This window comes from Manis javanica, chromosome 4 (assembly GCF_040802235.1).
Source record: "Manis javanica isolate MJ-LG chromosome 4, MJ_LKY, whole genome shotgun sequence".
In the NCBI taxonomy this organism is placed as follows: Eukaryota; Metazoa; Chordata; class Mammalia; order Pholidota; family Manidae; genus Manis; species Manis javanica.
In genome coordinates, this window is record NC_133159.1 from 51,352,495 (window position 1) to 51,378,200 (window position 25,706).

General features: G+C 34.2%; 1 protein-coding gene across 6 annotated transcripts in view; it reads left to right on the forward strand.

Moving 5' to 3' along the window:
• ATG4C (autophagy related 4C cysteine peptidase) overlaps positions 1-14,320 on the forward strand; it is a 112,464-nt gene extending 98,144 nt beyond the window's left edge. For all 6 annotated transcript variants that reach the window (XM_037024350.2, XM_037024351.2, XM_073234060.1 and 3 more), the window contains one exon: positions 13,936-14,320. In XM_037024350.2, the coding sequence (XP_036880245.1) occupies positions 13,936-14,103 (168 nt within the window). In that variant the 3' untranslated portion in view covers positions 14,104-14,320. The remainder of the gene's footprint in view (positions 1-13,935) is intronic.
• The last annotated feature ends 11,386 nt before the right edge of the window (positions 14,321-25,706 follow it).

A 25,706-nucleotide genomic window follows, 5' to 3' on the forward strand; every position in this document is an offset into this window, starting at 1 on the left:
TTTATAAGATAGAGTCACTGCATTTTCCTTAAGGTCCAACAAAGTCTTAACTGGCCCATGAAACCTCCCCTATTTAAACCTACCACACAATTAGTAAAAATCAACAAGAGCACAGTGAGCATTCTCTTAATTATAATAAACTTAGCATAGTTTCATGACTTGTTTAAGAATGCTTGGAAAACATTAAATTGGGAACATGTGAAGTGAACGATAGAGTTTGGCCCAATAGGGATAGCAAAATTTCAGGTAGAGTTAGGAGTATATTTTATTTCACTGAAATGGTCAGTTGTGAAATCCCTGTGGATAGGGAGGCAAGCAGTCCCAGAGAATTGACAGGTGGAAATTTGAAAATGAGGTCAATATGATGAAGTCAGGTTTCTGGTAGTGTATCTAAAACAACTACTCTTCTATCTGCCACGTCTTCAGACTTGAGCATCTCTATGTAATAGTCCTATTTAATCTTGTCTCTGATCTTTCCGTTAACAGTGCCCTCCCTTTCTTTTCTCTGTCCCTCCTATCTCTAAGATAATTAAGCAGGTGAAAACTTTTGATGTCCTGCATGATGTATAAGATACATAATAAAAGTTTCCAGTTGTGATTGTGGGCTTTTCCATTTCTCCTTTAACTTTTCTTTTTGTTTTATATATTTTGAGGCTATGTTGTTAGTTACATACAGATTTAGGATTGTTCATTCTTCCTGTTGCATTGACTCTTTTATAATTGTATGACCATCTAGCTCTAGTAATATGTTTTTTTCTTAAAGTCTATTTTGTGCTTTGTTATTATATATCTTGTATGGATTTTATTTTTTATTTCTTGTTGAAGTATAGTTTATATACAATCTTGTGTTGGTTTCAGATATACAACAGTTACCTACATTATTAAATCCCCCTCCTACTAGTGCTCTTACTATCTGTCAACATAAAAAGATGTTACAGAATCATTGGCTATATTCTCCATGCTGAACTACCATCCCTGTGACCAACTTGTATAATGATTGAAAACTTTGTGCTGCTTTATTCCCCTCATCCTCCCCAAATATCCACCACAACCCCTCCCCCATGGTAACCACCAGCCAGTTGTCAGTGTCTATGCATCTACTGCTGTTTTGTTCATTTTGTTTTGTTTTGCTTTTAGATTCCACAAGTAAGTGAAACCATATAGTATTTATCTTTCTCCACCTGGCTTATTTCACTGAGCATAATACCTTCTAGATACATTCGTGTTATTGCAAATGGCAGGATTTCTTTCCTATTTATGGCTGAATAATATTCCATTGTGTATATGTACATCTTCTTTTCTCTTCATTTGTTGATGGACATTTAGATTGCTTCCATATATTGGCTATTGTAAATAATCCAGCAGTAAACATAGGGGTGCATATATCTTTTTGAATCAGGGATTTTGTTTTCTTTGGGTAAATTCCTTGAAGTGGAATTACTGGGTCATGTGGTATTTCTATTTTTAGTTTTTTGAGGAACCTCCATACTACTTTCCACAGTGGCTGCACCAATTTATATTCCCACCAACAGTGTAGGAGGGTTCCCTTTTCTCCACATCCTCACCAACACTTGATACTTTTTGTCTTTTGTATAGTGGCCATTTTAACTGGTGTGAGCTAGTAACTCATTGTAGTTTTGATTTGCATTTCCCTGATGATTAGTGATGTGGAGCATCTTTTCATGTGCCTCTATTTTCATGCCGTCTGTATTTCTTCTTTGGAAAAGTGTCTGTTCAGCTTCTCTGCCCGTTTTTTAATCATGTTACTTATTTTTTTGGTGTTGAGTCATATTAGTTCTTTATATATTTTGGATGTTAACCCCTTGTTGGATATGTCATTTACAAATATATTCTCCCAGACTGTAGGATGCCTTTTCTGCTGATGGTGTCCTTTGCTGTATAGAAGCTTTTTAGCATGATGTAGTCCCATTTGTTCATTTTTTTATTTTGTTCCCCTTGCCTAGGGAGATGCATTCAGGAAAACGTTGCTCATGTTTATATTCAAGAGATTTTTGCCTATGTTTTCTTATAAGAGTTTTATGGTTTCATGACTTACATTCAGATCTTTGATCCATTTTGAGTTTACTTTTGTGTATGGGGTTAGACAATAACCCAGTGTCATTCTCTTGCATGTAGCTGTCCAGTTTTGCCAACACCAGTTGTTGAAGAGGCTGTCATTTCCCCATTGTATATCCATGGCTCCTTTATCGTATATTAATTGACCATATATGCTTGGGTTTATATCAGGGCTCTCTAGTCTGTTCCATTGATCTATGGGTCTGTTCTTTTGCCAGTACCAAATTGTCTTGATTACTGTGGCTTTGTAGTAGAGCTTAAAGTCAGGGAGCTAAATCTGCACCCTCCTCCATTTCCATATGAATTTTAGGTTTATTTGCTCTAGGTCATTGAAAAATGCCATTGGTATTTTGATAGGGATTGCATTAAATCTGTAAATTGCTTTGGGCAGGATAACCATTTTGACAATATTAATTCTTCCTATCCATGAGCATGGGATAGATTTCCATTTATTTGTATCTTGAAATTCTCTCATGAGTGTCTTACAATATTCTGAGTCCAGGTCTTTCCCCTCCTTGGTTAGGTTTATTCCTAGGTATTTTATTCTTTTTGATGCATTTATAGATGGAATTGTTTTCCTGATTTCTCTTTCTGCTAGTTTGTTGTTAGTATATAGGAATGCAACAGATTTCAGTATATTAATTTTATATCCTGCAACTTTGCTGAATTCAGTTATTAGTTCTAAAGGTTTTTTGGTGGAGTCTTTAGGGTTTTCTATATATAGTATGTTGTCTGCAAAAAGTGACCTGTATGGATTTTAAATTCCACAAGACATTGTGTTTTAAACAGTCAATATTACCCTTTCTGATGCCCTCCATTCCTTCTCTTTATTACTGTTTCCAACTGGGATCATTTTGCTTCTCTTAAAGAACTTCCTTTACTATTTCTTTTAGTGCTTTTTGCTGGTGATAAATTCTCTGTTTTTGTTTGTTTGAATACATCTTTGTTTTGTGTTCATTGAAAATTTGAAATAATTTCAGTCTTACAGAATAATTATAAGTATAGCACCCAGTTGGCTGAAGTGACTTCCCCTATCCTTACAAGGATGCCTTTTTTGCCCAGTCTCATCTAGTGGCTTTACAAATAAATTGGGTAGGGGAGGGAAGAGGAAGAACCTGCCTTTATTATTGAAGGATATTTTACTGGATAGAATTCTATGTTAGTAGTGTTTCATTCAGTGCCTTAGGGATACTTTTCCATTGCCTATGGCTTCTATAATTCTTGATGTACATCCCTTCTCTAAGATTTTTACATCTCAAGATGTACTTTTCTTGGTTGCTTTCAAATGTTTTCCAACAGTTGCTTTATCTACATTATCCATTTCTTATGATTGCTTTTGGTTGCAGGATTAATCTCACTGTGGCCCTCCAAATATTTATATTTATAAAAATTAGCTATTTTTAAAGTTTTAAGATGTGACTATAAAATAAAAAGGTCCATTAAAAAATCCTAACATAAAAATTAATTTCTATATTTCATTGGAATTTTTCCACATGAATACTATTTATAAAAAGGAACATGGGGTTACAATTTTATCATAAATTCATCCAAAGAAATTTTTTTACTAAATTTTAAAAGTAAAGTAAAATAAACCAAATGAAAACAATTTTGGCCCACCATCATATTTTACTTGGGATTATTGCAGTAGCTTCCTAACTGATCTCCTTTTGTTCTGTCTATAGTCTTTTCTTAATAAACAGCAGCCAGACTGATTTTGTTAAAATGTAACTAATGTTGTGTTACTTTTTATTCAAGACCCTACATTAGCTTTCCAACTCAGAGGGAAAGGCTCTTATAGTGACCCTTAAGACCTTATGTAAATAGTCTCCCTCCACCCCCATGACCTCTCTGACCTCATCTCCTACCCCTCTCCTAACTCTCTCAAGTCCACAAATCTCCTTGAAAATGCTAGGTCCCCTTCTCTTTAAGGTATTCTGTTTGTTTTCTTGTGCCTACATTTCTCTCTCTGAAGATATGCTCATGGTTCCCTCCCTCATTTTAATCAGGTCTTTACTCCAGTGTCACCTTCTTAGGCCTTCCCTGGCCACCCTTTATGCATTTATTATTTCCCTCTTTCCTTGTTTCACTTTTTTCTTTTACACGTTCCTTTAAATACACAAACATATACATGTACATATATATTCTGCTGTGTCATATGCAGATGCATTATGCTTATTTATTACCTTTCTACTTCATTGGAATGTAATATGGACAAGGGCAGGGGTATTTGTTGGTTTTGTATATTATTATGTCCCAGTGTCTAGAACTGCCTGATGTGTTGTAGGAGTTCAATAAATATTTGTTGAATGAAGGAATGAATTAGAGAGATTTTGTTATTAGTTTTTCTTATACATGAGCAAGGAGCTCAGTGATTGAATTATAGGAAATCCAGTGTATTTTCACCTATTTTTTCTGTTATATTTACCTTACAGGGCTGTGTCTTTATCTTGTATTATAATAGTCCATTATAATTGCAATAATTAGCTTATGCTGAAACATAGGAGTCCCTTTCCTTGTTACTCCTCATTCCACAGAGTACCTCCTCAGATATAGTCAGTTCAACTCTTCCGGCTATTACTTTACCCTCTACATTTGTAAGTAATATGCTTTTTCTTGATTATTCTGTCATTTCTTGATTACTTCCATTTTAGACATTATCTATTAGTTTCCTGTTTTAGTCCTTGAGGATTTAGCTTTCCTCTCATACCCCTTCACTCCATTTCTCCTTCTCCCAGCCACACTCCCACAGATTTTCGTCAAACCACTCTCCAGTGTTCATGTTATCATACCTCCAAAATGTTCACTGATGATACAGTGTGCCAGATTACATTTCTTTTTTCTCTAACCTTTTTTTTTCTTGAAGCTAATATTATATACCCTCCCTTTTCATTTCTTCAGTTTTCTTTGTACCAATTAATACTTTTTCTAAAGGTTTACTCATAATCTGTCAAATAACTAGCAGCAAATTTTTCTTGAGTATGAATGTGAAAATCTATCGGTTTTTTCCTCCTTTCTTTTCTGGAGACTTTCCTCTCTGTTTTCTGTTTGCTCCAGTCTTAACTGTTCTCTAGACCTGATGCAGAGTTGTCTGTCTGGAACTTCCTAATGCTACTTTCCTGAATTGGATCCCCTGTCTTATGAATCTCTCCTGAATTTGCTCCCTTGTTTTGCTGAAACATAGTTTCTAGTACCTTCCTACGGAAAAGATGCATAGATGGTAAAGTTTTTTAATTCTTGCATGTCTGACATCTTTATTCTATTTTTGAATTTATTGATAATTTGATTTGTTACAGAATTCTAGAAAGAAAATAATTTCTCCCCTGAGCTATAGAGACATTGTTCTACTCCCTTCTAGCATCCATTGTTGCTGCTGAGAAGTTTAATGTCATTCTGAATTCTTTTCCTCTGAATGTAAACTTTTTGTCTCTTTGAAAGTTTTCAGGTTTAAATACCAGCTCCACCACCTGATTGTTTTCTACCCTGGCCATATTGCTTAATCTTCCTGTGCCTCAGTTTTCTCATGGAATGAAAATAATAATTGCTACCTCTCTCTGTAGCATAATTATGAGGATTAAGTGAATGAATGGATTAGTGCCTGATTTATGGTAGACACTGTATAAAATGTTAGGTATTATTATTTGTTCCTAGTATTCTGAAATTTCATTATGTGTCTTGGTCTGCATTCTTTTTCATTGATTGTCCTGTTTCCTTCCATTCTGGGAAACTTTCTTGAAATTAAAAAAAAAACATTATTTCCTCTCTTTTGTTTTCTTTATTCTTTCTTCCTGGAACTCTTAATATACAGTTGTTGGACCTTCTGAGTTGCTCCTCTAATTTTTCTATCCTTTCTGCTTCTGTTTCCCTTGTCTTCATCTTTTTTGTATTCAGAGATTTCCTTTATTTATGTTCAAACTCTTCTGTTGTTCTTAAGTTTCAATTATGATAATTAAATTTCTAGGAATTATTTATATTTTTCCATCATTGCTTTTTCATAGTATTCTTTTTTAATGAATGGATTATCTCCTCTTCTCCTTGAGGAAATTAATTACAGTAATTTTGAAATTTTCTTTCTTTTCTTTTTTTTTTTTTTTTTTTGCTGTTTATAATTCCTTTTGGATCCTTTTTCTGTTTTTGTTCATTTGTTTTAATCTTTCAGTTTTCCGTTGGATGCTTTCTGCCAAACAACTGGAGATCTATTTGTTCTATTTATACTTAAGAGTAAGGCAATATAGAGCTGAGTAGAGGTTCTGTATGTTTGAACATGGCTTCTTAACTGGGGACCTTCCTTTTAGGTGATCAGGTGATAAGCTTGCCTTTTCATTGGGTGATACCCAAATGTTAGTAAGTGGTAATCTTTTCTCTGGAGTTGTTTCATTTTTTTCAGAGAAAAATTCTGCCATCTTCATGTGTAATGTATGTAGCCTGCTGGGGCCCCAGGAGCAGGAAGTAAAGGATGCTGAGGGCTCTATAGTTCAGTATTTTAGACTGTGCCTTACCTTCTTAGCTTTTGTAGTCTCACTGTGCCTTGTGTACTAGAATTGATATCTTTATTTGGTTTTTCCAAAGCATAAATCTTCATTTTCCTGTGTGTGGCATGATAGTGGGGAGCAAAGAAAGGTATTCAGTTGCAAAGAGAGACCTGAGAATTAAATCAATATACAGGCTTTTAATCAGTTTCTTTGTTTTTAGTTTTGTGTCTCACCCCTGTTTTTCTGCCTTTATACACTGTTCCTCTCCCAAGTTCTGCAGGGTGACTACACTGCCCAAACATCCTCCCAGTCCCTGAATTTAGATTGTATCTTCTCTGCTGTCTTGTAAAGGGCCTGATGTTTATTTTTATCTTAACTCACGTTTCCATTTTCTTCTTTTTTTTCACTTGTCCTCAGCCTGATGATTATCATCAAATAATATACTCTTGTTCAATGATAAACTTAGTACCTAAGAGTGCTGATGTTTGAGGCCAGAAAATCTCAAATAAAAAATGTGAGTATTAGGAAGTAAATCATTTGATTATGGAATGGATGGCAGCAGAGGAAAAATTATATATCATGGCCAGTTGTCCTCTAGCTACAGAACAAAATTATATTATAGCCATTGAATCCTAGAGATCCAAGAGATCTTAGAGAATTTTCACTCCAAAGCTAACGTTTGTTGAATCCTTGCCATATGTCAGATATTGTGCTTGGTACTTTATATACATTATTTCATATTAATCTATACAAACCTGCTGAGGTGGGTACTGTTATCTTCATTGCACAGATGAGGAATCTTGTACATACAAAGGTTCAGTACTTTCACAAAGGTCACAACTGATCAATGATAGTGTTAAAGTTTGCATCTTCAGACAGTTTAAATCATGAACACTATGCTGTAAGGTTTCCTATTTATATATTAATTCATGATCCAGATAGTTGGCTATCTAATCTTTACTTCAGGTAATTGTGAGCTAATTATTTTATTTGGATGTCTTTTCAGGTTTTGGGCAGACCCTTGTTGTCAAAAAGCTTTTCTTACATTTAGTTGGAATCAGCCTCCTTGTAACTTTTACTCCTTCATCTCATAGAGTAAGAGAGTAAGTTTGCTTCTTCTTTTAGAACAAACATTACCATATTCTCCACTGGTACGCAATGTCCCATACTCATTGCTATTTTGGTGAATGTCTTTTTGTAAAAACCTCAGTGTTTCAGGTTTATGTTCATGATTTTATTTCCCCTCCTTCTATTTCTATATTCTCCAAGTAAAATCTGAGAGATATTTTTCTTTCAAAGGTCTTTTTCATTTCTGGGATTTAATAATAAGAACTCTGATTTCTTTTAAAATTCTATGGGGCTTGTTATTTAGTTGGGAAGACATGAAATGGATATTAAAATAAATGACTCTAAAGTACTATATTTAATAAATGCCAGAAAAATAATATAATAATAGCATATAATAATAATAATAGTCAACATGTTAGATGCCAGGTAATCTTCTGAGTACTTTACATATTAACTGATTTAATGATCATAACTCTGAGATAAATGCTATCAATACTAACATATTACAGCTGAGGAAAAAGAAACAGTCTGGTTAAATAACTTGTCCAGGGTCACATAGTTTGTAAGGATCAGCCAGGTTTGGAATTGAGGCACAGTTCCTTAATTCACTGATGTAATCCCTAATTCTATAGTAGACAAATCTATAGGACTTTGAGAAAGGTCCTATAGTCACTACGGACTGAGGTACTTGTCAGCAAAACTTGGGCTGAAACTGAAAGGGCTGATAGAGTTTATAACAGAGAGGAAGTATGAAGGGTGACTTGATGATAAAAACATGAGCAGAAATGCTGTGGTAGAATGTTACAGGGTGTTGATGGTAGCATGTTTGTGGGGTAGAATGTGTAGGGAAACAGTGAAACTTAAACACTTGTTCATGTGGGTGGTCTGGCTTTTGTGTATCATTCTTCCTCTTTCCTCTACCCTTGAGCCACACGGGCCTTCTTTCTGTTCTTTGAACACGCTGAGTGTGCTGGGCTTTCTAGCAGCTGATTTTTCTTCCGAGAGTGCTCTTCTCCTAGAGCTTCTGTGTCTGACTCCTTATTGTCATTTAAGTCTCAGCTTGGCCTTTTTTGACCATACAACCTACAGAATCCTTTCATTCCTTCCTTACCACATTACTCTGTTTTATTTTTATTGTGATTCTCCTCTCTGAGCAGTGTGCAAGCACCATTAGTCACATGTTCACTATCCACCTCTCTTTCTTTTTGATAAAAGAATCCTGCTTTTATTTGGGGAAAGAATGTACTCACACAAATACTCATGTTTCTTGGGCTCTCATGTATTTAGGTACGGTTTAGCCAGTGAAATACAGGTGGATGTGTGCTGGGAGTTCCTGGGAGAGCTTTTGCTGCTCTGATGAGTACGTGAAGATGCAGCACCCTCATCTGCCTCCCCCCACCTTGAGTGCAAACTCAACACCTGGGGGTTCAGCAGTCCTTTTTGATCCTGCAGGAATGGCCAAGAGAATTGTAGAAACTGCTGGACATCAGTTAACCAAAGCTGGCAATATCAGACTTTTTATTATGTAATTAAAAACAATTCCTGTTTCTTAAAGCCATTGTTGTTTTTGTTTGTTTGGCACTGGCAACAAAACTCATTCCTAATTAATATAAATGATGTTACTAGCAATAGAAATAGGAAGTCTGGAAGGGAGCTAATTTGGGAGGAAGGAACAGATCATTTCGAGTTGAAATTGCAACATGCCTCCACTTACTACAGGAGGTGGTATAATATAGTGGTTATAACAGAATCAAGCTGTTTAAGCTTGGATCCTGGCTCTGTCAGTGGCTAACTGTGTGAACTTATACAGGTCACCTAACTCCGCAGTATTTCAGTTCCCTCATCTGTAACACATGGATGATAATAAAGTCTAACAGAGAATAAGGGGAGTCAATGAAGGAGATAAGGATGAAATAGTTCAGAAAACATAAGGAGAACCAGGAAAGCAAAATATTACAGAAATCAAGGGAAGTGAATATTTTAAGAAATGCTCTGAACTGTCAGTTGTTATAGAAATATCAAAAGAATAGAAACTAATAAAAGGCCTTCTTATTTGAGTACCAGAAGAAGGTATTTTCAGTACAGTGAGGAGTAAAATTTGAGTTACAGTGATTTAAAATTGATTAGTGAACAGTGGGATTGACATCACACACATTTAACTTCAGTTCGACTACATGAACTCTTACAGTAAAATAAGGATATATGTTTCCATGTGTACACTTCACTATATACTGTACATGGCTATAGTATACTGTATTACTTAATACATGTTACTGAATAGGTGTATACAAAGTAAGGTGTAACACCCTTTGAACAATTTAAAGGCTTTTTGAAGGTAATTTTGACTATATTTAATTTTCACATTATGGACTGACTTTTAGAACCTAACCCCTACCCATAAATGCCATTCCACTGTGGTGAACGTAGACTACATAGGCATAGACTGCTCTGTACTTGGTGTGATTTTACATGTGTGGTGGCAGAGACTAGTGGAAAAGACTTTGGCCTGGGGAGGAAAGGTCATCTCCTGGTTCTATTTCTGTTCTTATTTACAACTACTAGCTTTATGATGGAAGAAATTGCTTAACTTCTGTCCTCCAGCTTTTTACTTTGTAAATTTTGTAATCTGTCACCTTAGTACATAGGAAAAATGTGATAAAATATTTGACCTCCTGAAAAGAAATCTATGACTGCTACTTCAGTGTATCTTTGGCTATGTTAATAAAATAGAAAAGAGGAATTGCCTATTGTAAAGTTATTGTTGAGTATAACTAGTAAATTCAGTTATCTAAAATTTTTCTTTAAAAATGGTTTTCTCTTAACTGTATAAGAAATACATAATAGAAAGTTTGGAAGTTAGAAGTATTAAAAAAAGACCCACTAATTCTTTTATTCAGAGGTAACTTAATATTTTGTTGTATTTCCTTTTAGTCTTTTTGAAAATACATATTCAAAATTATTTTAACATAATTGAGATTAAATTTTATATGTAGCGTTCTATCCTTTTTTCTTTTAACATTATATAATAAATATTTTCCCAAGTTACTAAATAACTTTCATTATCTTTTATTTTGTGTAGTATCTCTATTGGTAATAACCCACATCATATAGATAACCTAATTTGGAATTTTTGTTTATGTGTATTTTGAATTCTCCATTATGGAGAGTCTTTAAGATTTTTATGATATGTCCTTTCTTGTAATATAAATATAAAAAAGAGAACTGAAGTTTTCACTTTTGATAAAGGTTTTCAGAATCACATTTTCCGACTAATGGTTGGATGTTCTTTTTCAAAAAGCAGTCTGAAAAAACATTCTTGGTAATGGTGCTTAGAGCTATAAAAAGTGTTTGGAAGTTATGTTGATAATTCTTTGTCAATTTTTCTCTTTTTGTTGCTGCTGTTATTACAAAGTCATCTTGGGAAAGTAGTTAAAATCCCTTGTGAAATGAGAGTGAGCTCGACAATTTCTAAAGTCCCCTTTGGCATTTCCATTTTTATTTGTACTAAAATTATTTCTTCCCAGCCATGCCATGTTTCTGTGCTGATAGGTCATCACGTACCTACTATTGTTCAACTCAATTATCCTTTAATATATACTTTTAATAGACTATTTTTTAAGAGCAGTTATAGGTACATAGCAAAATTGAATGGAAAATGCACAAAGTTTCCATATACTCCCTTCCCCCCACTGTCAACATCCCCCACCAGACATTTGTTACAGTTGAAGAACCTACACTGACACATCATTATCACCCAAAGCCTCTAATTTATATGGGGGTTCACTCTTGGCATTATACATTCTATGGGTTTTAACATATGTATAATGACATGTATCCACCACTATGGTGTCATGCAGAATAGTTTCCCTGCCCTGAAAATTCTGTGTCCCACCTATTTATCTCTTCCTCCCTTCTAATCCCTGGCAACCACTGGTCTTTTATTGTCTCCATAGTTTTGCCTTTTCTAGAATGTCGTATCATTGGAATCATATAGTATGTAGCCTTTTCAGATGGGCTTCTTTCACTTATGAATATGCACTTCAGGGTCTTCCATGTCATTTTATGGCTTGATAAGTTCATTTTTTTTTCATTCTGAGTCATATTCTGTTGTTTGGATATAGCAGTTTATCCATTCACCTACTGACAGATATCTTTTTTGCTTCCATAGGTGTCTTTTATGATTAAAGGGAAGAGGTTCCCTTTCTGATGCACAGATCTGAATCTTACTTGATGAGCAACTAATGTATCTAAATGGTTTTTTTCCTTCATCTTGAAAGAAAGGATGAAGAGATGATAATGCTAGCTCTGCTGTGTTGATATGAAAGCAGTACAATGATACCTGCACATTAGATAGTGGACTCTTCTAAAAGTGACAGTAAATGAATACAAAAATGACAACAGTTCTGTACTGTGTTCTAGTCATTGAAAGATGACTGCCCAGTGCCTGTCCTGTCTCTGTTTTCATTTTCCTTATTTTAGCCTTCTTTCTTCCCGCTCCTTTTTTTTTATAGAATGTAAATGAAATAAATTTGAGCACTGTATATATTAGCACAATATAAAATATAGGATGTGATTTTTCAAGTTTAAGTGCTTGATTCTTTTTAAATGATTCAATCCTATTCTGTTAAAAAATGTATTTCATAGTAATTGTCTCATTGAAATATTTTTAATTTAACACTTTATGCTAGGACTATATATTTATTTTGGCCTTGTTTCAAAAGAATCTGTAAATGTATAAGAATTTGATGATCCTCTGTGGCATCTTGCTGCACTGATGGACAGTGACTGCATAGAGATATGTGTGGGGACTTGATAATAGGGGTAAAAGTAGTAACCACATTGTTCTTTCATGTGAAACCTTTGTAAGAGTGTATATCAATAATGACTTAATAAAAAATAAAATAATAAAATTAAAAAAAAGAATTTGATGATCCTTCAGTTGAATATAGACATTTGAGAGAATTTAGTTTTTACCCATAAATTATCCTTCAAAAACAAATTATAATTAATTGATCATGATTCATGATGTATAAGTACTGTGTGTTTTTTTCAGCATTCTCTGTAAATCACAAAAACTTTTCAGAATTCTTTTTTGGATTATAACAGACTTTATTTTATTTGTTTATTATTAAGATATCACCGATACACACTCTTACGAAGGTTTCATATGAAAAACACTGTGGTTACTACATTCACCCATAATATCAAGTCCCCCCGACACACCCCTTTGCAGTCATTGTCCATCAATGTAGTAAGATGCCACAGAGTCACTACTTGTCTTCTCTGCGCTACACTGTCTTCCCTGTGACTCCCCCACACCATGTGTACCAATCATAATACCCCTCAATCCCCTTCTTTTCAGAATTCTTACAGGTTCTGGCTGTCTATTGAAAAATTTTTCTCTTTCAAAACAGGCTTCATTCAAAACTTTATTATTTTTTTTCATTGAAAATTGTTTCAATTTTTTAATAGAACTTGTTTAATGAAAAGATTTAAAATCGTTTAGAATGGGTTGTTGGCTTGTCAGTAAATCCCAAATTGACAGATTATAAAGGTTGTCGGTGTCTCCACAAAATGCCAGGTACTGCTTTTTTCAAAACTCCTAAATATATACTGTAACTTTGGAAGGTAGTATGTAAAGAGGGGATTATTACTATGTATAAGAACACTGTTTTCATGTTGACTAAATTTTTGCAGAAATACTTTGTCAAATATAGGAATCTTTGAAAGGACCAAACTTAATTTTTAAAAATAAATTTTTATTATTGCCTTTGGTCAATTTAACAATTCCTTAAGTTAAAGAGATTGAGTATTGTTTGCTAATTTTATAGATGATAATCAGGGAGAGTGATCTGTCCAAGGTCACATCAAGGTAAGTTGTGAGAACTGCTATTAGAATGGATTTTCTGACTTTTTTTCTGTTATGGTACCAAACAGTTATTCACAATATTTTACTGTAGTCAGTGATGTTTTGCTTCATTGCCTTTTACTACCAAAAGAAGATAAATCTTAACTCTGTAGTAAGCCTTTAAAGTAGTATGACCAGAAGACTTACTTTGGGGTGGGGTGGGATAGAAATGATAATATACTTAATTTTTGATGGTCTGGTCCTGATGGAGAAGCAGATATTTAGTTATAAATAAACTCTACAGTCTTGATGAGCTTTTGTTTTTTTAGGCAGAATGGTAATGCAGGGGCACTGGATAAATGTACACGAGAGAAGCCAGCAAGAGATTCAATGCTAAAACAACAGATTTCTTCATGTGGTCCTACTGTGCACTATTGCATCCAGTAAAGGATTCTTCTGTACTTTTTGTTGCAGATGCTGAGAATTTCTTCTAAGGAGAAATATCCCTTATTTACTTTTGTAAATGGGCATTCCAGAGACTATGATTTTACATCTGCTACAACCAATGAGGAAGACCTTTTCTCAGAGGAGGAAAAGAAAAGATTGAAAAGATTTAGCACGGAAGAGTTTGTCTTGCTTTAAAGATGAGCACATTTGTGCTTGGTGAAAAGAATGCTTCTGAAAAGGGGAAAATGAAGAGAAACAAGTATACTTGAAACTGGTGTATTTTCACAAATATCTTAATTTTGTAAGTTCTTTAAAAAAAGAACGTGTAAATATACAAGTTTTAAAGATATTTTTCTGAAAGAGAAATGATTTAATCTTGATTTTTAATAAACACCAAGTGATTCTGACTGCATTCCTATTTCCCTAAGATCTGCTCATGATAACTCTACCTTAATTGCAAGCCTGCCAGTCTTCAAATTCTTTTACCTAAGGTCACTAGTCTCCTGAAGGTTTTGTGACATCAGCTCCAAAATTGGGATCATCAAATACTTAGAAAAGCTTCACATTATAGTAATTACCTGATGACCAGAGAATATCTTCAGTGCTGCCTAGCCTCCTGACATTAATACAACCAAAGGATACATTTGGATGTATCTTGATATATTGAATAGTAATTGTTAGCTGTGGCATACATACAATTATATAAGCAGAATCATGAGTTAAAGTAAGACTTAGCAATGTGCTTTTATAATGGCTCATTTTGCTTGCTGCTGAGCTTTCTCCGAGGAGTGAATATAAAGTACTAGTTTCCCCCACAAATTTAAAGGCTGATTTATTAATAACTGCATCCAATCAAATCAGATAAAGGCAATTGTAAGATAGCAGTTGTGTTTTTTTCCTATCTCAAAAATTAAATTTTATGGAGCTCTTCTTTTTATGCAGTTTTTGCATATAAAGATAAGGACCAAGAAAGATATCAGTAGAAGCTCCTCTATGTGATTTTTGCTATGTGTATAAATCAGTATAGTGGTTTTCAGAAGCCGAGACTGTAAGGTAAATCTGCCTTAAGTGTTTGTATTAGGTGTTACCAAAAGGCAAATTTGTGATATGAAAGTATAAGAGTTATTGAGCCAGGATTATATACTTTAATAAAGATGTGAGAACATAAAATGCCTTTGTTTTGGTTTTAATGGGGTTATTTTAATCCTTTTATTTGAAAAATCATTGTCTCAAGTGAATTCTATTTATAATGAAGGCAAATAATATTGTTTCTCTGAAAACAAAATATTAATTTATTTTATGGAGCTTTCCGGTTTCAATGTGGAAAGGTGACATATAAAGACATAAAATTGTGTGTCATTTAAAGTCATTGATCTCTTCCCTCAGAAAGCCTATTTCTTAGGGTTAAAGTCATATGCAAAACTGAATCAGAGGTTGGGCTAATGAGAGAGATCAGGTTTGGCATTTCCCAATGAGAATAGTATAGTGAATGAAATAAGTAGTCTGAAATCGAAAATTTTCCTTTACCCTAGTTAAAATCTGGACAAATTAAGTCCATTACTATTTTTCCTAGAATGTCAAAGCAGTATAGGAATAAGAAACCAGTAGTATGCCTGACTTCATACACTGCAGTTGTCTCATCTTAATTACTGCAATTTGTTCTTTGTACACACATGCAGTATTCTCAGGGTTCTGCAACAAACACATCAAAGGAGAGCCCTCATACCTTCAATGAACTGGACCTGATTGTAAGTGTTCTAAGGATTATATAAAAGCTTACAGTTATAGAATAGCATTCTGTTATTTTCTCAGTGTGTTTGGGAATCATTTTTATGTAGGATTTTGGAGTGAGACAAAATTACACCTGGGCAAAGTTCAGGTGACAGGAGGCAGAAACTTCCTTTACATTGAATTATATCAAAAATTCTCAGAATATTGTTCAGACACAACAACACATCTTACAATAAATGACTGAGAATAAATGTTTAGAATCAGAAATTGCCAGCATAATATGCACATAACAAGTACTCAGTTGTGTGTATGAATGAATGTGTGCATTCATGAAGATTTAGAGGTAGGCTGATGGATTTTTCTTGCTTGTTAGTTCACCTTCTGTTGAGGACCAGCCAAAAGTTGTGCTAATCTTTTATTGGAAAGGCAGCAACAAAACTACATCATAACATTTAAAATAGAGGTACTGTATATTTTGAGTTCAGAATTTGTTTTGCACACAGATTTCATTTCAAGTTCTGACAGCCCGTAAACTTGCAATAAAGCTTATGGATGATCTCTTTCAGCTTGGAGTAAAGGAAAGTAAAAAAGTACAGGATTTTCAGATCAGTGTTCTGTTGGAATTATGACACGAAGATCTTCCATTTTTACATCAGTATTGAGAAACTAGATTTTATCATTAACATTTCAGAAGTGAATTTTTAATATTCTTGGTGTGACTTTTTGATGGTGAAGGTTTCTTTTCTCTCTTCTTTATAAGATTTGACACTTTGAATCCCCTTTTGTCAGTGTATTAACCACTAGCAGGCAGTTTGAGAGTCATCACTTGCTGATTGAGCGAATGAAAAGATCCTTTATAGTGTAAGTATACCAAAAGAATTTCCCCGAGGTTTCCATTTTTATGTTTTTACATGAAACTAACCTCATTAAATCTGTAATAGAAGACAACTTTACAGATTAAAAATTTAGGTCACTTCTGCATTCTGTTAACCTTAGGATTTAACATTGTCTAAGGACAAACATATCTAAAATAATGTATGTTAATTTAATCTTGTTTTTTAGAAGAATTAAGGAAACAAAACAGCAAAAATGACTTATCTGTATAATCTTTACAATTTCGGCTCAGAAATCTGTTTTTTCTTTTAGAGATCTCTAGTAACTTTATATTATTTCATTCCAGAAAGTATTGTATTTCTTGTCAAGTTATACTAACCCAGCTTTTCTTTTTCCTTTTCTCTGCTAATTACTTTGCGACTAGGATTAAGTTTTATTTTCATGGTTTATCACAGATCACCTTTAGTAGCTTGTGTTGTACATCTAAGTCTTTTTGATTATCTGTTCATGTACAAACATAAAACTCTGTAAAGGATTTTCTACAAACAGGAAGTAAGAGGAAAAACATAATGAAAACACATTTTGAATTAAATAACATGAATTTCTATTGAAACAGATGAGGAAACAATTTAAAATAATTGTGGAATAGGGGCATTTCTTGGAAAGGATCAGGGATTATTATTTTCTGTAAAAGAAGTGCTGATCTTCAAAAATTTCTCAGGAGAATAAATATTTATCAGATGATATATATTACAGCCTCAGTGCTGTCAATCAACCAAAATTCAGTAGAACTATATTCAGTTGAGCATTTAGACCAAATACCTTGAGAGATTGAATTGAAAAGGTGAAACATCAGACCAGGAAAAATTGGAAATATCCTATTGATTCTAAAATAGAAATTTTATATCATTTATAGTTTGAATCTTAACTCAGTTTAGAAATCTTAAGCTTTTTTTTGAGATTTTCATGGTTATATAAAGACTTTCTCCTTACCTATAAACTTTGAAAAATATTGTATTTAGAATCAGTATTGCAGGCACATTTTTGAATTAGCATTTTACTCTCTTTTTTACAGTCCTCCTCAACATTATTGGTGGCAAGCAATGGCCCAAAACATTCACAACTAGAGTTATAACATTTCACTTGTTCTCTCATAGTAAGAAAACTATATTAAAAGTGGAGACTATGTTTGTTATTAAGTAGAAAAATTACTGTGCTGCCCTCAACCAATCCTTCCAGAAATTTAGAAATTCAGTCTTGCCCTGTTTTAAGCTTTGCAGTCCAGAGAGTGGATGTCAGCCAAGAGAATAAAAAATTCTGCAGAGAATTATCTTCTATTTCAATTATTGAAAAGTAATAATTACAAATATAACATATTATATTTTATACTAAGAGACCGTAAATAAGAATTGGGAATTCATGGGCTTCAAGAAAAGTTACAATTTTATAAGCAAGAAAGCTAAAGGAAAGTTAGAAATCCAAGAGAGGTTTGGTAACAAAAGAATGTGAGAATTATTGACAGCAAGTTTTGAGTGTGTCCAGGCAAATACACCATAGTAAACCAACACAGATAAAAATACATTAGCTAAAAAGGTTTGTAGGCTGGGGTGATTTAAAATTTGATTTAGGCACTGGAAGGAAGTGAATACCGACTGATACCAGAAGATGGATATGGGGCTGTCATGTTGCACAACTCCAGGGGGCACTACCTTTGGTGTAATGTGAACAACACTCCCTAGAGTTGTGTAGAGTGGCATCCCTGTAGCTAATATTTACATACTACTTGCTATTTACTTAGCAGTGATCTGATTAATTCACTTGTATTACAGCTAATGAAGCTAAAATGGGGAATTAGAACTGGGATTAAGGGGACAATTAACATGAGTCCTGGGTCTTGGATGATCATACAATGGAACAGATAAGGGAAGTCCATGGTCAGGACTGTAGTTAATAATCAGAGGGTTTTAATGGAAAGATACACATATATTTTTAAGTTATTTCCAAAGTATTTTAAATAGATGTAGGAAATAATCCCACCTCGCACTTCTACCTGAACATATTATTTTCAATTGTCTATATTCCATCTATTTTGTGTTTATATTCACATTAAGCATATTCAATAGGTTTAATTTTAATTTTAATTTTTAAAATTCTATTTGATGGAGAGATCTACCACTTGTTCAGTCTTTGATACTTTGATTTGTATGTTGACATTGTCTTAAACCTCCGACTTGCACAGTAGTCTTCCCTGTGTCTTGTGACTAGTTTTCTTACCTGAACCACTGTGCTGGCTGGCTTTGTGGCTACCAGCCCATGTCTGTGAGAAAGAGATTCTTATTTTTGTACTTAATACGTTCCTGTAAACACTTAAAACAGGTGGATCTGAAGATGTTTTCAAACAATGTTTTAAGAAAGGTTCTGTCCCACAGAGTATAAAATATAAAAATACGAAAAACATGAAACTACTTTTAATCATAGGCTTGACATGATCTTGGATGACATAGTTTCAGCTTCTCATAGATACTCTTTGTTCTTTTATAGTTGAACATATAGTTGATTGTCTTAAAGTCAAGTGAGCATTTCATTGAAGCTAGTAATTGTTTCTATCTTTATATTAAATTTATGAGACTTTATTGAAGTATCATTGATATACGATGTTATATTGGTTTCAAATATACAACACAGTGGTTTGACAGTTATCCATATTATTAAATCCTCACCCCCACTAGTGCAGTGAGAACTGAGAACTTTATTTCTAACCATGAGTTTTAGCACTTTAATTTTTTGACTCTCCTGTTATGTTTACAAATTAAGGTGAAGTGAAATATAAAATCCAGAATTGTATAAACTGTTGTACAAAGATTGCAATGTTAGCGGGCAGGCAGCATCAACTCAGAGCTCTAAGTGCTTCTTTGTCAGCTGATGTTTGAAAGTCCAAATTTTTATTTAAGGTGATTTAGGGGTATCAGATTACATATGAAAGTCTAACATCTTTTTTATAGCCATCCTAGTGGGTGTGAAGTGGTATCTTATGTTTTTCGTTTTAAGTAACAGCTTTATTGAGATGTAATTCACCTTTAAACTGTATAGTTCATTGGTTTTTAATATACTCAAAGTTGTGCAGTGATCACCACTACCAAATTCCAGAACATTTTTATTACTCCAAAAAGACCTGTACCTATTAACTAATCTACTTTCTGTTTGCATGGATTGGCCTATTCCAAACATTTCATATAAATGGGGTCATACAAATGTGGCCTTTTTTGCATCCAACTCCTTTCACTTAGTATAGTATTTTCAAGGTATGTAGCATATATCAGCACTTCATTCTTTTTTGTGACTGAATAATATTCCAGTGGGTGTACTACATTTTGTTCATCAGTCAATGGACTTTTGGGTTATTCCCACTTACTGTGACTAATGCTGCTATAAGCATTATGGTACATAATTTTGTGTGGATATTTGTTTTAATTTCTCCTGGGTTTATGCCTAAGAGTGGAATTTCTGGTCATATGGCTGCTCTATGTTTAGCTATTTAAGGAACTGCCAAACTGTTTTCCAAAGTAGCTGTACCATTTTGCAATCCCACCAGCAATGTGTGAGGGTTCCAATTTTCTACTTCCTCACCAACCCTTGTTACTGTCTATCTTTTCTAATTTAGCTACTTAGTATGTAAAGTGGTACCTTATTGTGGTGTTGATTTGCATTTTCCTGGTAACTAATGGTGTTGTGCATCTTTTTGTGTGTTAGCCATTTATATATTTTCTTTGGAGAAATGTGTATTCACATTCTTTGCTCATTTTAAATTGGGTTGTCTTTATATTATTGAGTTGTAAGAGTTGTGGATACAAGTCCTTTATGATATACATGGTTTGCAAACATTTTCTCCCATTCTGTGCATTGTCTTTTTTCTTTCTTGATGATGTCCTTTGAAACACAAGTGGTTTTTTTAAAAATCTAATTTTTTGTTGTTGTTGTTGCTTGTGCTTCTGGTGTCATATTTTAGAAACCATTTCTTAATCCAAAGTCACAAAGATTTATACCTGTACTTTCTCAGAGTTTTGTAGTTTTAATTCTTACTTTTCTTTATCCATTGTGAGTTGGTTTTTGTATATGCTGTAAGATAGGTGTCCACATTCCTTTTTTGCATGTGGATATTCAGCTGTCCAGCAACATTTTTTGAAAAGACTATTATTTCCCCCATTGAGTGGTCTTGGAATTCTTGTCAAAAATCAATTGATCATAAATGTAAGGGTTTATATGTGGATTCCCCATTCTAGTCCATTTATTTGTAAGTTTATCCCAGTACCACACTATCTTTTTTTTTTAAATTTAAGTATCACTGATACACAATTTTATGCAGGTTTCACATGAACAACATTGTGTTTTCAGTATTCACCCATATTATCCAGTTCTTCCCCTACCATTGCAGTCACTGTCCATCAGTGTAGTAAGATACTATTGTCATTACTTGTCTTCATGCTGCAGTACCACACTATCTTAGTTATTATAGCTTTGTAATAAATTTTGAAATTGGAAAGTATGAATCATCCAACTTTGTTCTTTCTCAAAATAATTTTAGCAATTCTGAATCCCTTGTGTTTTTGTATGAATTTTAGAATCAGCTTATCAATTTCTGCAGAATTTTCCTTCTATTTTTTAGTCTTCATTTTTAAAACATGAAGTGTTACTGAATTTTTACATAGGGTAAAGTTGGGCCCAAACACCAAAGATACGTGTTTGAAAAAGAATAAAACATGTAAAACATAGATCTGATAGCTGTGGTCATATTGTATAAGAACATAATCAAATCACAGTAGATTACATTATACCTTAGCATCAGCGAACACAAGTGCTTCAAGAGTAATACTTTACATATTCACTTCCTACCACTGATTTGGAGAAAATTGTAACTCCTTATGTTTAGGGAAAAACATTTAATTTCTCTGTCAAGCTCCAGTGTTACACAGTGAAGAAGGCATTGATGGCCTGGTTAAACTGTAGAGTCAGACCGACTCTGCTCAACTTGTGACTTAAACATTTACTGGCTACATGGCCTTGAGCAAGTTACTTAACCTCATCCATATAATATGGGTAATAGTAACTATCATATCAGGCTGTTATAAGGATTAAGTGAGGAAATAAAAACACTTAAAAAATGCCTGGCACATAGTGAGTACTCAGTAAGTGTTGGCTTTTGAAACTGTTGTCAAGATGTTACTCATTTCTGCCTCAAGATTTGAAAAAGCTTCAAAAGTATGGGTTTTTTTCTTTGTAACTGGCACTAGAGGACAAAAATTACAAGAGAAAAGAAAAAAAACAAAACTCCTAAAACCCCTTCATTCCACCTGAATGCTAAATATCTATAAGCCACTATGGAATACAGTGAGATTAAAAAGTGGTTAATTTCTTCTGTCAGCTTAGAAATTTCCTTAAGGGTGGAGAAAATACACAAAAACTGTCACACTTGGTAGGGGAAGAGATATAATAGAAGTTCAACAAAAGAAAATTTGGTTTCAAAACAGCTCTCATCTTGTTATGGGAATTAGGAAAGTTCATGGAGGAGGTGGCATTTGAGATGAATCCTAAAAGTTTGCTATGATATATTTACAGGCAGGGATGAAGTGTGTATGTGGGCTGATAAGGATATAGCACAAAGACCCAGAGACAGGGTCTGTGAACATGTTCTCTAAATCACATTGGGGCTGGAGTGGATGGCTCTCCCCATAGGGCACATTTGAAGTGCACGTGTCTGGTTTATTCTACTTCTGAGGGAGCACGACCGGCATTTAGTAAGGAAACAATGACAAACGTCGTGCAGTGATATGGATAGAAGAATGAGTGATAAGAATGAAACGCATATTGAAGCTGTATTGCTGATGGCCTTGAGCATCAGGTTGAAATCTGTACTTCTCTGGGTAGATGCCTGGGAGGAGACATAAGAGAAAGGATGTTGTGAAGGGAGAAACAAAGGGCATAGATGTCAGAGAACCGGGGTTTAGTTCAAATACTTCAAAATACAAAGATTTAAAATTGGGAGATGACTTCTCAAGCCCTACTGTTAGTGTGTGTTTTATCTAGATACAACTGTATGGAGTCTATGGATGAATTTAGTGAATTTAGATGGTGCTAAGGAATAGTAGGTCATTTAATGCAGAGGTTCTTAACCTGACGAGCCCATGCATGGAGTTCAAGGGTCCGTGAACTTGGATGTGAAAAATACTACATTTTATTTTCACTAAAATATAACAGAAACATAGTATTTCCTTCCATTAAGAGTGTAGGCAGCAAGTACAGTAGTGTCAGGAGCACCTACAACTCTGTCACTAATAGAATCATACAAATTTTCATTTCATAGCTTGATGCAGTTATCTTGAAGTATTTACAGTGCTTTGAAATTATGGTGGGACTTGCTGGTAGGGCTTATTAATGTGTTGATAAAGAAGCAAATGTATTACTATATATCACAAATTTAAAAATATTTCAATAGCTCTTCCTTTTATAACCATATATGTAATTTATTTGCATTTAAAAATATTTTCCTGAGAATGGCTCCATGGACTTGACCAGACTACAGAAGGATTTTAAGTGTGGAAGTGGGAGGCATAGGATGACAGAGGTTATGAGACTGGTGGGCAAGACAGACGTTCAGGCTGAAATGAGAAGTTTTGAGTGTTTGAAGTAGATGTGTTGAGCATCAGTAGGAGAGGGTGTGAAATGATAATAGAGCCAGCACTTGGAAGTGGGACTGCAAGGCTACCCTCTGGATCAGATGCATTTCAATAGAAGGGGGGTCTCTTTGCTGGTTGAGTTTAGAAAGGAATTAGTATTGTCAGGAAAAGCAAAGTTTTACTCAGTGTGAAGAGTTAGAAGATTAATGATTGCAGTGATGATACCAATGGCAACAACTTTCACTTCCTGGGCACTTATGAAGTATTTTTATAAAACACCCCTTAGTTTAATCTTAATCCTTAGTTTAATCCCAGAAATCCTGGGAAATTAGGCATTTTTATCATCTCCATTTTAGAGATGAAGAAACTGAGGGTCAGATATGGCAAGGTAGCTTGCCAGGTTTGCAATTAATAATTTGCAGATTTGGGATTTAAACCTTGCCTGATTCCAAAGCTTCTTCTAGTTTTCTCAACACCGGATTGAGAGAGAGATTTCAGAGGACCTAAGGAAAGGCATTAGTGAAGATAGCACGAGGGTGGAGGAGGAAGGGGGTAAAAGCAGGGCAACTGTGGAAGGGAAGTCTGACTTAATGTGACCAGAATTTTGGAAAACCAGGATTAATGACATTGGCAGTTTGGTTAGTAGAGAGGAAAGGTTGAAGAAGAGCTGAGCTGGCACTGGACAGACTTGCTTATATTTTACTGGCATTGAGAATCATGTTCTTGTTTCAGAAACTGCTAAATTGTTGGGAAGCTTATAATAAGATGTCCCTGTTCTCTCTTTCTCCCAATAGTACATCCTGCCGACCCTGAGGTAAAGAGTCTGTCTTAGGAGCCTTATGAGTTGACATTTTGAGGCTTCTCTTCTTTGCCTGGCCTTCAGACCCCAAGTTTCCAGAGACCGCAATTGTGAAAGCGCTTTTGTCCCTGTGCAATAGGGGGAAAACTCCCAGTGGTATAAAACAGACTGAGGACTTTGCAAAATATAGCAAGTTCATGTCTGCTAATATGTTAAGTTATTTGGCCTCCCTAGTTTAAGTAGTGATTTGTTGTTTTCATGCTAATACAAATTCTTGTATTAATAGGAGCATGGCCCTGGGTTTCTTCATCCGCTTGGGAAAAAATTACTTGTTTGATGGTAAACAAAGAACAGAAGAATTGATTCACTGTCCTCATTTTAAAAAAAGATGGTATGAAGCAATAGTGGAATAATTTTAATTGTAACCCTCTAACACTTGCCATCAGTAAGAGCATTTGTGTTCTGTTTTTAGGAAATGGAGTATTAAAGAGTACATAGTGCATTAGAAATGCAAAACATGACCGCATGTTCTCAGGATTTTGTCAGTGTTACATGAAAGAGCACTTGTGTTGGGATGCTCAGCTCTAAGGGTATTCTCTGTTCAGTGTGTATTTACAGAGATGTATGAATATTTGATTAATGAGTCATGGTCTCTGGAGAAATTTAATAACTGTATTGCTGTATAAAGCCAGGCCCTTAACTGTTAACACAGCTGCCGATAGTGTCATTGACACGATAACCCTTTCTAAATCTAATATATTCTGTGGAGTAAATTCCATGGTCAGAAAGGGATCTGTGAGAGACATTCAGTTATCTGTTTTGAACTTCACTCAATTTACAGGCTCTGATTTGTAAAGATTGTTCCAATGAAAATAAGCAGTGATACAGAAACTTCAAAATGACCTTTTTTAAAGAATTATTTTTTCCTCAGAAATTACTTGAACATCATTGATAAATAAGCAGTTGATTATCTTCCTCAAGATTATCTATTAGGGGTTCAGTGACAATTTTTATTTTGCTTATCATATAAGAAATATCCATGAGAAGTAGAAATGTGAGATATATTTGTGATTTTAGAGACCTATTTGAATGTCATAATCTAAATCCATACTTAGATGTAATTTCATGCTTTTCCAGGAATTATAAGAGGCTAGTTTATACCTTTTTCATCTTTTTTTTTTTAGTATCTATGGAGAAATCAATTCTAACTTTCAAAGTTCGGTAGGTATTTCAGTAATGTTACCTCATCTAACTGCTTGAGTAACAGGGAGAAATGTCAAAAAAAGATAAATTTAGTGCAGGCGCCTTTGCTGGAAGCTGTAACTGCAGGTTAGAATTATCCATGCTATGCAGAATTTCCTGCAACACTTCTCCTTAGGGCCACAATGCATTACAGCAGACATATAATGAAGCTGCTATAAAATCTGTGGTAATTAAGGGGGATTTGACAGTAATTGCAACAGTGAATCAACTTAATTATTACCTGCTTCAAAGAGAGCTAACCTGATGTTATAATCTAACCTTTTCTACTTTTAAAATGGGAGATTAAACAAGTATATGTAGCATTTAAGAGTTAAATCTGTTGAGATAGAATTGTATTAATATACTTCTAATATACATTTTATGTACATGTACACATTGACTTCTCAAGAAGAGCTGGCATAGGCTCTCTGTAATCCATTAAAGTCATTTGGTATGCTCTGGAAATTGAACCAGGCCTACGTTTCTGATTCAAATCAGTTTCTCCTCAACCACAGACAGAC